This window comes from Erinaceus europaeus, chromosome 15 (genome assembly GCF_950295315.1).
Source record: "Erinaceus europaeus chromosome 15, mEriEur2.1, whole genome shotgun sequence".
Lineage (NCBI taxonomy): Eukaryota > Metazoa > Chordata > Mammalia > Eulipotyphla > Erinaceidae > Erinaceus > Erinaceus europaeus.
In genome coordinates, this window is record NC_080176.1 from 5,692,818 (window position 1) to 5,705,092 (window position 12,275).

A 12,275-nucleotide genomic window follows, 5' to 3' on the forward strand; every position below is an offset into this window, starting at 1 on the left:
GCGACTCCCCTGCAGGTGGAGAGCCGGGGGTTCGAACCGGGATCCTTACGCCGGCCCTTGCGCTTCACACCACATGCGCTTAACCCGCTGCGCTGCCGCCCGACTCCCCATCAATAAAGAAAAGAGAAAATGGGTCAGGCAGTGGCGCAGCGGGTTAAGCGCCTGTGGCTCAAAGTGCAGGGACCGGAGTAAGGGTCCTGGTTCCCAAGCCCCCGGTTCCCCACCCACAGGGGAGTTGCTTTATGAGCGGTAAGCAGGTTTGCGGGTGTCTTATCTTTCTCTCTTCCTCTCTGTCTCCCCCTCCTCTCTCCATTTCTCTGTCATATCCAACAACGACATCAATAATAATAACCACAACAACGATAAAACAAGAGCAACAAAAGGGAAAAAAATAGCCTCTAGGAGCAATGGATTTGTGGTGCAGGCACTGAGCCCCAGCAGTAACCCTGGAGGCAAAAAAAAAAAGTTATGGGGCATATACTCAATGGAGTACTACTCTGCAATTAAAATATATATATATATATATATATATATATATATATATATGGGGGTCGGGCGGTAGTGCAGTGGGTTAAGCAAAGCACAAGGACCAGCGCGAGGATCCTGGTTTGAGCCCCAGCTCCCCACCTGCAGGGGAGTCGCTTCACAGGCAGTGAAGCAGGTCTGCAGGTGTCTATCTTTCTCTCCCCCTCTCTGTCTTCCCCTCCTCTCTCCATTTCTCTCTGTCCTATCAAACAAGGAACGACATCAACAACAATAATAACCATAAGGGCAACAAAGGGGGGGGATGGCCTCCAGGAGCAGTGGATTCATGGTGCAGGCACTGAGCCCCAGCAATAACTCTGGAGGCAAATATATATATCATACTTTTAAAATGTTAAACTGTCAGGCTTTTTTTTAAAAAATCTTTATTTATTGGATAGAGAGCCAGAAATAGGGCTGGGGAGATAGGGAGAGAGAAAGATACACCTGCACCACTGCTTCACCACTCACAAAGCTTCCCCTTGCAGGTAGGTTGGGGGGGGTGTTTGAACCTGAGTCCTTGCACATGGTAAGATATGCACTGGGCAGGGATAGCATAATGGTTATGCAAACAGACTCTCATGCCTGAGGCTCCAAAGTCCCAAATTCAATCCCCCGGACCACCATAAGCCAGAGCTGAGCAGCGCTCTGATAAACAATACAAAATTAAAATAATTATTAATTAAAAAGAGAAAACATGCGTTCCACCATCTGCCCATCAGGCTTTCTAATATGCATGTAGATGTGTGTATCTACATATATAAGCATACACGTGTGATATGATGACATTGGGAAGGGGGAAAGGCAAGGGAGACCAAACTCCTCCAGGTATCTATCTGGGGTTGGTGAGGGAGGTGAGGAATTCAGCTGAGCGTCCATTAGCTAGGAGATGCCACTGTTACTCTCTGCTTAAGCAGCAAGCATTGGGCAATGAACTCAGGACTCACATGTGACACTGCTGAGCAGCCTCCCTGGTCATTTCCTGTTCTTTATTTAATTCTTGGAAGAAAAAAAAAAGGAGAAGAGAGAGGCAGGCAGAGAGTGGAGAGACAGGATAGCACTGTTCTATCATCCATGGTGCTGTGGCAGGCCCATGTGGTGCCAGATGTGTTCAAACCCAGAACCTCAAGCATGGTTAGGCATGTGCTCTAGCAGGCGAACTATCTTCCAGCCCCAAGAGTCTGCTTAAAGGGGACCCCCTGGCTGGAAAATAGCGCGACTATATAAAGGGTGGAAAGCTGCCTTCCCCAGCATCTCAGCCCACTTGAGCCACCTAGCTCCAACCCTCCCAGATTCCATTCCCTGGGGTGCCAGTCCCCACAGTCCCCACCTCTGGCTCCAAGAGGGGAGGGCCAGAAGCACTCCCAGTGCAGTGGGGCCACAGCAAGCTCATGTACTGTCTTTATTGTCAACACATCGCAGCTGGAACCTGGGACACTAGAGAATCCACAACCACGGATGAGTGCTCTTTTCCAGAGGGGGGGGGGCATATATACAAAAGTCGTAAACATATTCACTTAAATACCCACACAGAACGGATGGATCTAGTCTACAAGGTAGAAGTGCCACTCGGCGGCAGCTCCAGAGGGAGGCTTCTGTGCCGATGACATGTGGCAGCTGCACCTGGTACCGGGGGGGGGGGGGCGGGGGGGGACGGGAAGAGCCAGCTTCAGGCAAAGCAGCAGCAGTCGGCTATTCAGAGGGACTCTGATCTGGGCTGGGTCTTAAAATGAGGTGCAGGCAGGGCGGTGGGGCTGGTTCCGGAAGCTACAGGGAGGGGTCTGTGGGGAATGGCCATCCCCGGGGGGGGGGCTCTCTCTCACTGAGGGGTTGGTTTTGTTAGGCACCAAGGGGTCCTATGATACCCTTGCCCATGGCCATGTTGTACCTTCCTGGTGAGATCTGTCCACTTCCCAGTGGGGGACTGGGCAGGGCAGGCAGCTACTGGATGGGGGCCACAGACAGAGGGGGTCTGCTGTGGAGACTTGAGCATGACCACAGCATCGAGAGGGCCAGGCTACTCAAGTGAGCCTGAAGGAGGAGGGGCAGTGGGCTCTGAATAGAGCCCCTGCTGACAGTATGAACCACCACAATGGGAGCAAGGACAGTCACTAGCCACGGGGACACAGGACAGGGAACAAGCTCCCTGGTCATGGGTGAGGGCAGAGCTGTCCAGCTGGGTCCTTGACCCAAGTGGGCAGGTGAGCCAGCCTGACTGCTCCTCGAGGGGAATGGCCCCTGCCCACACTAGTCCTCTAGGGCCTCAACACCAGTCAAAGATGCGCTGCCCCCTTCTCAGGACCCCAGGCCAGGGACCAGGGGAGACAACTGGGGGGACACCACAGGCTCCCTGGGGTCTACCCCCTCTTGGCCCCAGACAACCCACCGTGGCCACCTGCTCTGTCCCTCGGTCAGGAGGATCCGAGAGAGGTCCCAGGAGCCTCTGGGGCCTGCGATGGTGGGGCCAGCCTTTGAGCCCTGGTTCAGGCCTGCTGGTTACTAGTAGGCAGGAACCTGGTACCCTTTGGGGCTGGTGTCCAGGGTCTCGGTGAAGGGTGGGCTCTGATAGGTCTCGGTGCCTTCCACGCCGCTGCCCACTGGATAGCCAGGGTAGTCCTGGCCAGCTCCTGCGCCCAGCTGTTCGGTGGCAAAGAGCGACATGTCGGTGCCCAGGCGGAACCGCTGCAGTGCCTTCACGGTGAGCGCCACCTGGGGAAGCGCAGTGTCAGGAGGCCGCCCTGGAACCGGCCTCAGACTGCCCCGCCCGCTGGCCGCACTCACCCAGCTGACGATGGAGAAGAAGCTGAAGGCGATGGCGGCGCGCGCTGCGTCCCCCGCCTGCACCGTGCCCGGTCCGGGCGCCGTGCGCTGCCACTGGTTGGTGAGGAAGCAAAAGCCCACGAACCAGAGGAACGACCAGAGCCCTGTACGCGCGATGGGTCAGGATGCAGGTGCGACCACTCAATGGCCACACCTGTCAGTCCCTGTCCCGCCCACTGTGGCTGCCCAAGGTCCCGCCCCACATGGAACCCCGCCCCCAGGAGCCCAGTGGCTGCCCGAGGCTCCGACTCATATGGAACTCCGCCCCCAGGATCCTAGTGGTTGCCCGAGGCTCCGCCCCACATGAAACCCCGCCTCCAAGAGCCCAGTGGCCGCCCCCAGGCTCCGCCCACAGCAGCTGCCCGAGGCTCCGACTCATATGGAACTCCGCCCCCAGGAGCCTAGTGGTTGCCCGAAGCTCCGCCCACATGGAGCCCCGCCCCCAGTGGCTGCCCTGGGCTTTGCCCGCCTGGAGCCCGGAGGCTGCCCCAGGCCCCTCCCTACTCCGCCCACCTGAGAAGCCCAGGTCCAGCAGCACCGCCCGCCGGCGGTCGCGGACGCTGCTGATCTGCTGGAAGCGCAGGTCCAGCATCAGGAAGGCGGCGCAGGCTAGGAAGGCGCCCAGGCCGAGCGCCACGCCGAAGCGGCAGGCGCCCGCGTTCCCATTGAAGATGCAGCGCAGCTCCGGGCCGCTGTCAGCATTCACGTAGCCCTCGTTGACTATGGGCCCAAAGACAGCGATGGAGAACACCTGTGGGTGGGAATGGGGTACGCGCTCAGATCCTCCTGCCCGGTCCAGGGACTGGTCGCTCGTGCTGCCTGACCTGTCCCCGCAGCACCAGACCCATGCCGGGATGGGGGTCTTGGGAGCCTGCTTTCCCGCCCGTTCACATATACAGTAACAATGGACGTGTTTAGTGAGCATCTACTAGGTCCTGGCCCGCTGCTTAAAGCTATCATTGTACAGGTGTTGACTCCTAGAAGCCTCCCCTCAAGTCACCAGGGCACCACTACCCTTTCTCCCCATTAGAGGGGAGAGATGGGCCCCTGCAAGCGAAGTGACTGGTTCTCCGTGCCCAGAGTGAGAGTTGGAGCCTTGATCAGTATGTTATTATTAGATATTTTCGGCTTGAGAGCATTGGGTGGAGGTGAGCAATGGGGGCAGCTGCACCGGGCCCTCAGTCTGCCCTTGGCTTCTGGGAGCTGCCAAGTAAGAGTAACTGGCACGGCCCATGGGCTGCCATGACAAGAACTGATGGGCACTCCAGGAACGACAGCTCCACGTGCCAGTGATTCACTATGTCATCCATGAGTGTTTGGCCTCAGAGGCAACATCGATGATCTCAGTGCGCTGAGGCAGATGGAGAGGTGGTTGGGTGGGGTAAAGATGCCTCATTTACACCAGGTGCTGCTTTTTGCTCTGGGAAGGTGTGTGTGTGTGTGTGTGTGTGTGTGTGTGCGCGCGCGCGCGCGCGCAAGTGAAACCTACTGGGTCAGCATCACCTCTCTCCTTTCCTGCCCCAGCTCAGAGACTGAGTCAAAAAGGAAACTTAGTCCCAAGTTCTGGACATGCCCCACCAGAGGGGCCCAGTCCCCTCCATGAGCACCGCCCTCCACACTAAAACCAGTGCTGTGCCACCCCACTTCCCATGGACGGCGGGAAGGAGGAGCCGGCACCCGGCCTAGCGAGGCCCCTGCAAGCTAATCTACACGCACACCAGCTTTTCCCACACCACCCCCGGGAAGACCTCCCAGGGCCGAGCCGCTGAAGGCTGTCCCTCCCAGAGCAATCTCAGAGCACCCCACCCGGTACCCGCTTCCAGCCTGGAATCCAAACGCAGCGAGGAGCGAGGGTTGAGGGAGGGGGTTGAGTTAGACCTACGGAGGAGTTGGGGAGGGGGCGGCCGGCGATGACCTCTCAAGGTCCCGGATTGTCGCCGCCCGCCCCTCCCCCGCTCGCAGGTGGGCGCGCCCAGCCCCGTGACGTCACCCCAACCTGCGGCCGGCCCGGGGAGGGTCGGGCTGTGATGAGGATGGAGGCGCGGGGAGGGCAGGGGGCTGGGGGTCGTACCCCGGGCGGGGCCGGGCCACTCACCCAGGATGCGACCCGCAGCAGGGTCTGCGGCCGCCGCGCGAAGCTCACGGGGTCCAGGGCGGCCCCCGCCCGGCCCGCGCCAAACGAGGCTCCCTCCATGGCCGGCCCGCTTGGGGTCCGCGTCCCCGGCGCCCTGTCTGTCTGTCAGTCCTGCCCGCTCTGCCCGATGCCGCCCTGGGCTGCTGCCGTTGGATGCTGCTGCCGCCGCCGCCGCAGCTGCCGCCCGGGAGCGCGCGCGAGCCCTGCGGGAGCGCGCGGGGAGTGGCCGAGCCCCCCTCCCGTCCACGCGCGCTGAGCCCGACCCCCGTCCACGCGCGCCGAGCCCGCCCTGCTCCACGCCCACCCTTGCCCGAGCTTACCAGTAACACCCAGACCTCCCAGGGGCGGGGTCCAAGCCCCACAGGCCTTTTATTTTTACTATTATTATTATTTATTATTATTATTTTTTACCAGAGCACTGCCCAGCTTTGGTTTATGGCAGTGTGGGGGAATTGAACCTGGGACGTGGAGCCTCAGGCATGAGTCTCTTTGTATAACCATTATGCAATCTACCCCCACCCACGCTACAGGCTCTCTGGAGCATGGACAGAACCCAAGAGACTCCATCCTCTGAGCAGGCCTTCCAGAGTGCCTATGGGAGGAGCCCTTCAGAGAGGGCCTGACACCTTCCCTGGTGGTCCAGTGGTTAGGATTCGGTGCTTCGGAGAGGGCCTGACACCCAAGCCACTCACAAGTGCCCCAGAGATAGCTGCTGAAGTCTTTCCACGACCCGGTCCCCAGAGTCCTTGTCTAGAGCTGAGCCTCTGCTGGATACTGTCACTCCCAGGGTGCTCACAGAGCTCTCTGCAGTGGCCTTTGGGCCTCCTGGATTGAGTCAACTAATATCTTTCTTTTGGGGCAGGCAGTGGCCCAGAGGGAACATCAGTGGTTGTGGGGTCCCTAGCAGACCTCTGCTCCTGCTGGTTTCTCCTCCACACAATCCCAGAGCATATGACACCCACACCTATCTTCTTTTTTAAATTTTTATTAACTTTTATTGGATAGACACAGCCAGAAATTGAGAGGGAAGGGGTGCTAGAGAGGGAGAGAGACAGAGAGACACCTGCAGCACTGCTTCACCACCCATGAAGTTTTTCTCCTGCAGATGGGGACCAGGGGCTTGAACCTGGGTCCTTGTGCACTGTAACATGTGCGCTCAACCAGGTGAGCCACCACTTGGCCCTCACCCACACCCATCTTTCTTTCTTTTTTTTTTAACCAGAGCTCTGCTCAATTCTGGTTTATGGTGGTGTGGACTATTGAACCTGGGACTTCGAAGCCTAAGGCATGGAAGTCTTTCAGCAGAACCCTTATGCTCTATCTCCCCCACCCAGCACACCCATGTTTCTGTTCTGGGTGCTGTAGGGCCTGTAGGGGAGGGATGGGTGTCCTCTCCCAATTCTGCAGGTTGGGCTGCAGGCACCACCCTCCAGGCTGACAGCACCTGTCCTGCTACCTGTCAATTTCTGTATCACCCATTTTCCTTTCTTATGAGAGGGGAACTGCTCTGGCATATGTGGTGACGGGACTGAACGTGGGTCCTCAGGCATGCACAGCAGGCCTAATACTGCCTCTCGTCGCCCCCCCCCCCCCCAATCTCCTTTAAAGATTTTATTAATGAGAAACATAGGAGAGAGTAAGAGCCAGACATCACTCAGGTACATGTGCTGCCGGGGACTGAACTCAGGGCCTCATGCTTGAGAGTCCAATGCTTTATCCACTGCGCCACCTCCCAGACTACCATTCTCCTTTAGTTGACAAGTTCTCTCACTTGTGGGAGTTGTCAAGTCCCACACATGGGACACTTCCTTTGAAACAAGTCACTTCTCAGAAAGGCTTCCAGAGACGTTCTTCATATTCTGGGTGCTTAGGTCACAGTCCTGGGGCTCTCCTCCACCCCCAGCTCATTGTGTTGGCCTGTGTGCCGGGGACACCACACAGTGGAGACTTGGGAGGCGCTGCAGCAGCGTGTGCACAAGCCTAAACCCACAAGCCCCAGCATTTCGTAAAAGTGGCTTTATCGGGGGTGAGGCAAAGTTGGGGCAGGGGTGTGGCAGAGAGGGAAGAAGGTACAGGCACCATGTTCCCAGGCTGCGTGAAGTTCCAGTTGAGCCATCCATCCTGCACATGAGTGGGCAAAGTTCATCACAGCTCCTGTGTATCAGGCCAGGGAGAAGCACTCACTGCTGCCCGACCTTGAAGTTGTGGCTGAGTGGAACTGGACCCAAGCCACCCTAGCACTGGTCCTCTGGCAGCCTCCTCATTTTAGAAGAAATGACACAATGTACCTTTGGATGCTGAGAACTGGGCATAGCTCCTGTCTCACCTGAAGTTCTCTCTCGACCCCACCACCATCCTTCTAGCTGCAACCACGAGCCTGCCTTCCCTGCTTCAGCCTCATCAGTCTCCCAGCTAGACAGACCTTTCTTTCCTTCCTTGAATGTAGTGGGGGCTGGCTCCAAAATGGGTCACGGGGGTCGGGCAGTGGCGCACTGGGTTAAGCGCAGGTGGTGCAAAGCGCAAGGACCGGCGTAAAGATCCCGGTTCGAGCCCCTGGCTCCCCACTTGCAGGGGATTTGCTTCACAGGCGGTGAAGCAGGTCTGCAGGTGTCTATCTTTCTCTCCCCCTCTCTGTCTTCCCCTCCTCTCTCCATTTCTCTCTGTCCTATCCAACAACGAACAACATCAACAATGGCAAGAATAATAACCACAACGAGGCTACAACAACAAGGGCAACAAAAAGGGGGAAAAAATGGCCTCCAGGAGCGGTGGATTCATGGTGCAGGCACCGAGCCCAGCAATAACCCTGGAGGAAAAAAAAAAAATTGTAAAAAAAAAAAAATGGATCACATGCATGACAAAGCAGGGCACTATCCAAGTGAGCCTTCTCACCAGCCTGCTAGAGGGAGCTTTCAAAAGCCCCATCTCATTTCTTGGTCCCAGATCCTCCCAGAGCTCCATGTGGTGGCAGCTGGGTATTAAAACCCATCCTTGCAGGTGAGGGATAGCATAATAATTATGCAAAAGACTTCCATGCCTGAGGCTCTGAAGTCACAGCTCCAATCCCCTGAACCATCATAAGCCAGAACTGAACAGTGTCTGGGAAAAAAAGACAGACAAAAAACAAACCCAACTGTCTTTCCAGAAGCCTTGAGACCAATCCCCCAGCTCTGGCCCCTGGGCAGCTTTTAGCTGGGCTACCCATTCCTGCACCGGGGCCTCAGAAGAATGTAGAGGTGGCGAATGGGCAGCCTGTGCAAGGCTGAATTCACACATATAGACACAGACACTGAGGCCTCAGACAAGTCTTAGCACTTTATTTTGGTCTCAGGCTCTTAAGGAAGCTGGTTCCACCAAGCCACTGACAGGCTTGTTTCAGTTCTGGAAGGTTGTACGGTTGGGAGGCCCTTAGACAATCCCTGACAGAACAGGGAGCTCAGTTGGGGCTTCCTTCCTCCTAGCACACTGCACACAGTAGCTCAAGCTACTTCCTGGCCACTGTACCCACACCTAAAGTGAAGGCCTGGCCGGCCTCAGGCAAAGGGATGGGGCCCCGTCTAGTTATCACCTTCCTGTGTGGGAAGTGGGAGCTGGGAGCAGACTGAGCAAGGGAGCAAATCCTGAGTGGTGACAGACAGCCTGGGCTGCTACCTCCTTGGCCTGCAGTCCATGAGCCTGATTAAGGAGGTCCGTGGGAGCCTGCCACAGACTCGCCCCGCTTCCAAACCCATGAAGGAAAGGGCCACATCCCAGTTCCACCCCACTGAGACGCATAAGCCACGGCTCTGAGCACTTTAATGAGCGCCCACACCCCAAGCCATGGTCAGTCTTCTTCTAGTCGCAGGAGCCATCCTTCCAGCCATCACGCCAGCGTTCGTCCACTAGTGTGCAGTCGAAGTCTGGTTTGCCCAGCTTGCGGTTCACCTCATTGTGCAGGCGGCAGAGCCACTGGGTGAGGCCCACCCGTGTGCGTGTGTCCGGCTGGTTCCTGTATATCCTGTGTTGGAGCACCGGCACAGTGTGGAGCCTACAGTCATGGCCCTGTCCCTGTCCCTGTCCCCCCAGATCTTTGCCATTCAAGAGGTAGGAGATGAGACACACCCAGGGGTCCCCTCCTGCTGGAGAAGTAAGAACGCTATGGCGTCCAGGCCCCTGCCTGGCAAACTCTGCCAACACATCAAATGCCCTGCCTAGCCTAATGCATACATTTACAACCTCATAACAATCAGGAAGCCTCACCCAGGCATCCCTTGCCCGGGGCGGTGGGGCAAGGTACAAAGGGTGGGGCAGGACACAAAGGCATAACTGAAAGCGCCAGGCTGTTTCTTAGAGCCTCCCCTGGGCCAAAGGCTTCACGCCAATAGGTTTTTCTGGCCTTCAAGATGAGGAAAAGGCAGTCCTGCTCCAGAAGTTAGGTAATGCAGAGCACTGAGTCTGCTGGGGCCTCCATCTGCGGAATCTCATCAAAGGTACTTTGCAAGGGAAACCTTACCAGCCCGGGTCCAAACAGGAGACCCAGTCAGCTTGTTCTTTGAGAAGAAAGGAGATGGCTCAAACTGTCCAGTACCCACGCTCCCAACAACGCTCCCAACTCAGCTCCCGCCTTTCTCACCCCTTTTAGGACACGGGGGCTGGGGGTGGGGGGAGGGCAAGGAGCTGGTGGTGCACCCCCTTACCTCTGCCTTATGTCTTCAGCACACTCCTCGCACGGATAAAACTTGGAAAATAAATGGATGAACTGGGTCATGTCTTTCTGCTGTTCTGGGGTGGGCAGATCGGGGTAGTAGGCGGCCACGGTGTGGAGAACGGCCCAGCTCTGGCGGCCCAGTTCCTCGCGATCCTGAGGACAGTCTTCCCTAAACTTGCCGTCCCTCTGTGGAAGGATGAAGGGTCAGTTCAGTGTCTCCGACCGGGATGCCACAGAGCCTCAGGCCCGGTCGGTGACCCAATGCGACTAGGTCGGGCCTACCCTGGGGGCATCTGCGGTCTGGGGCCGCCCCACCCGGGCACGGGTTCGTTGTGCATAGGGCGTGCGGGCTCTGCCCCCGACAGGGGACGCGTGGGGGCCGTGGGACGCCCTCGGGCTTCTGCACCTTCTGCTGCGTCCGCATCCACGTCTTGAAGTCGACGCAGGCCCGGCAGGGTCGCCTCCGGGCGGTGTCCTCGGCGACCTGAGCCGCGGGGGCCGGAGCAGCATCTCTGCGGCCCGCGCCCCGGCCGCGCGCGTCGGTGTCCATGTCGTCCGTGACCTCGGAGCGCGCGCCACCCGGCAGGAAGGAAAGGAGGCCGCCGCTGCCCCCGGAGCGGCTGGGCCCGCTGGGCGCCGCCATGTTGCCCGCGCAGAGGCTGACGGGCCAGCGCGGCCTCCACAGGCGCCGCCAGCTCGGGCCCCAGGCCAGCGCGCGCGCCGCCGCGAGGGCGCGGCCACAGGAGCCGGGCGCGGGGGCGGCGGGGACGGGCGCGGGGGCGGGGCTGGCGGCGGGGGCGGGGACGGGAGCCGGCGGGGCGGCGGGGCGAGCCGGGCGGGAGCGAGCGGGGGTGGCGGCGGCTGCGGCTCGGCGGGCCCGGCGGGCCCGGCGGGGGCGGCTGGCAGGGGGGGGCCGGGATCCGTGGCCCGAGACGGGCTTGCGCCCTGGGCGGCGGCGCTGCCGCTTCCTCCAGTAGAAGAGCAGCGTGTGGTGGTAGACGCGCCGGCGCGGCGCCGCGGGCTCGGGTTCGGGCTCGGGCTGGGGCTCGATCGGTGTAGCCACCCGGGACGCCCCCATGGCTCCGCTTGACCGCCGCCCGGTCTGAGCCACGGGCCGGGATGCGCCCGGGGGACTGGAAGCGGCTCCATGGCAACGCGGGCGGGGCCGCGAGCGCACAGAGGGGGCGCGCAGGGTTGCGGCCCCGCCCTTTGCTGTCGCCATGGCAACGGGGCGGAGCTTGGGGCTCCCGGCAAAGTCTGTGGTGTTCCAGCCTTCCTACCTCTGGACCCGGCAGACGTCCGTCCCTGGCGCCTCCCATCTCTACCTGAATGGAAGGTGACTCAGAGGACCTGGGAGACAACATGATGGCTCTGCAAACAAAAAGACTGTCATGCCAGAGGCACCATGGTCCCGGGCTCCACCATAAACCAGGGCTGAGCTGCTCTCTCCGTGTATCTTTCTGTCATTAAAATAAACACTTGGGGCCAGGTGGTGGTGCACCTGGTTAAGCGCACACACTATAGTGCGCAAGGACCTGGGTTCAAGCCCCTGGTCCCCACCTGCAGGGGAAAAGCTTCACAAGTGAAGCAGGGTTGCAGGTGTCTCTCTTCATCTCCATCTCTATCTTCCCTTCCCCTCAATTTTCCTCTGTCTCTATCCAATAATAAAAACAAAGTAAAAAGAATTAAACACTTAAAAAAGTGGCCCAGAGGGAGTCGGGCTGTAGAGCAGAGGGTTAAGCGCAGGTGGCGCAAAGCACAAGGACCGCCATAAGGATCCCGGTTCGAACCCCGGCTCCCCACCTGCAGGGGAGTCGCTTCCCAGGCGGTGAAGCAGGTCTGCAGGTGTCTCTCTTTCTCTCCTCCTCTCTGTCTTCCCCTCCTCTCTCCATTTCTCTCTGTCCTATCCAACAACGACAACAACAATAACTACAACAATAAAACAACAAGGGCAACAAAGGGAATAAATAAAATAAATATTAAAAAAAAAGTGGCCCAGAGTAGCTGTGAAGTTGAGCCTTGGAAGAGATCCCAACCCACAAACTGGGAAAGAGGCCAGGAAAGTGTCGCTCAGTGATTGAACACACAACAGATGAACCTGCATGAAATGTT

General features: G+C 58.5%; 2 protein-coding genes across 2 annotated transcripts; both read right to left on the bottom strand.

Moving 5' to 3' along the window:
* Nucleotides 1-1,910: 1,910 nt before the first annotated feature.
* On the bottom strand, nt 1,911-5,680 carry SYNGR3 (synaptogyrin 3). Its single transcript, XM_007528022.3, has 4 exons — nt 5,438-5,680; nt 3,856-4,093; nt 3,304-3,446; nt 1,911-3,231 (listed from the first exon to the last, which is right to left on the bottom strand). Exons 1-4 carry the CDS (start codon nt 5,534-5,536, stop codon nt 3,022-3,024), a joined length of 690 nt encoding a protein of 229 aa, XP_007528084.1. The 5' UTR covers nt 5,537-5,680; the 3' UTR covers nt 1,911-3,021.
* Nucleotides 5,681-8,776: 3,096 nt separating this feature from the next.
* Nucleotides 8,777-11,400, bottom strand: GFER (growth factor, augmenter of liver regeneration). The gene is made up of 3 exons (XM_007528021.3): nt 10,570-11,400; nt 10,153-10,349; nt 8,777-9,473 (listed from the first exon to the last, which is right to left on the bottom strand). The coding sequence occupies exons 1-3, from the start codon at nt 11,383-11,385 to the stop codon at nt 9,311-9,313; spliced, it is 1,176 nt and encodes a 391-aa protein (XP_007528083.2). The 5' UTR covers nt 11,386-11,400; the 3' UTR covers nt 8,777-9,310.
* Nucleotides 11,401-12,275: the final 875 nt, after the last annotated feature.

What these genes read in the sequence shown, in the direction of transcription:
- SYNGR3 (XM_007528022.3), bottom strand. Translation starts at nt 5,536, where the DNA reads ATGGAGGGAGCCTCGTTTGGCGCGGGCCGGGCGGGGGCCGCCCTGGAC. An exon ending in TGCTGCGGGTCGCATCCTGG is followed by an intron (nt 4,094 to 5,437) that starts GTGAGTGGCCCG and finishes TCCCACCCACAG; the next exon opens with GTGTTCTCCATCGCTGTCTT. An exon ending in TCTTCTCCATCGTCAGCTGG is followed by an intron (nt 3,232 to 3,303) that starts GTGAGTGCGGCC and finishes GCGCTTCCCCAG; the next exon opens with GTGGCGCTCACCGTGAAGGC.
- GFER (XM_007528021.3), bottom strand. Translation starts at nt 11,385, where the DNA reads ATGGCGACAGCAAAGGGCGGGGCCGCAACCCTGCGCGCCCCCTCTGTG. An exon ending in GGATGCGGACGCAGCAGAAG is followed by an intron (nt 10,350 to 10,569) that starts GTGCAGAAGCCC and finishes ATCCTTCCACAG; the next exon opens with AGGGACGGCAAGTTTAGGGA. An exon ending in GCTGAAGACATAAGGCAGAG is followed by an intron (nt 9,474 to 10,152) that starts GTAAGGGGGTGC and finishes GCTCCAACACAG; the next exon opens with GATATACAGGAACCAGCCGG.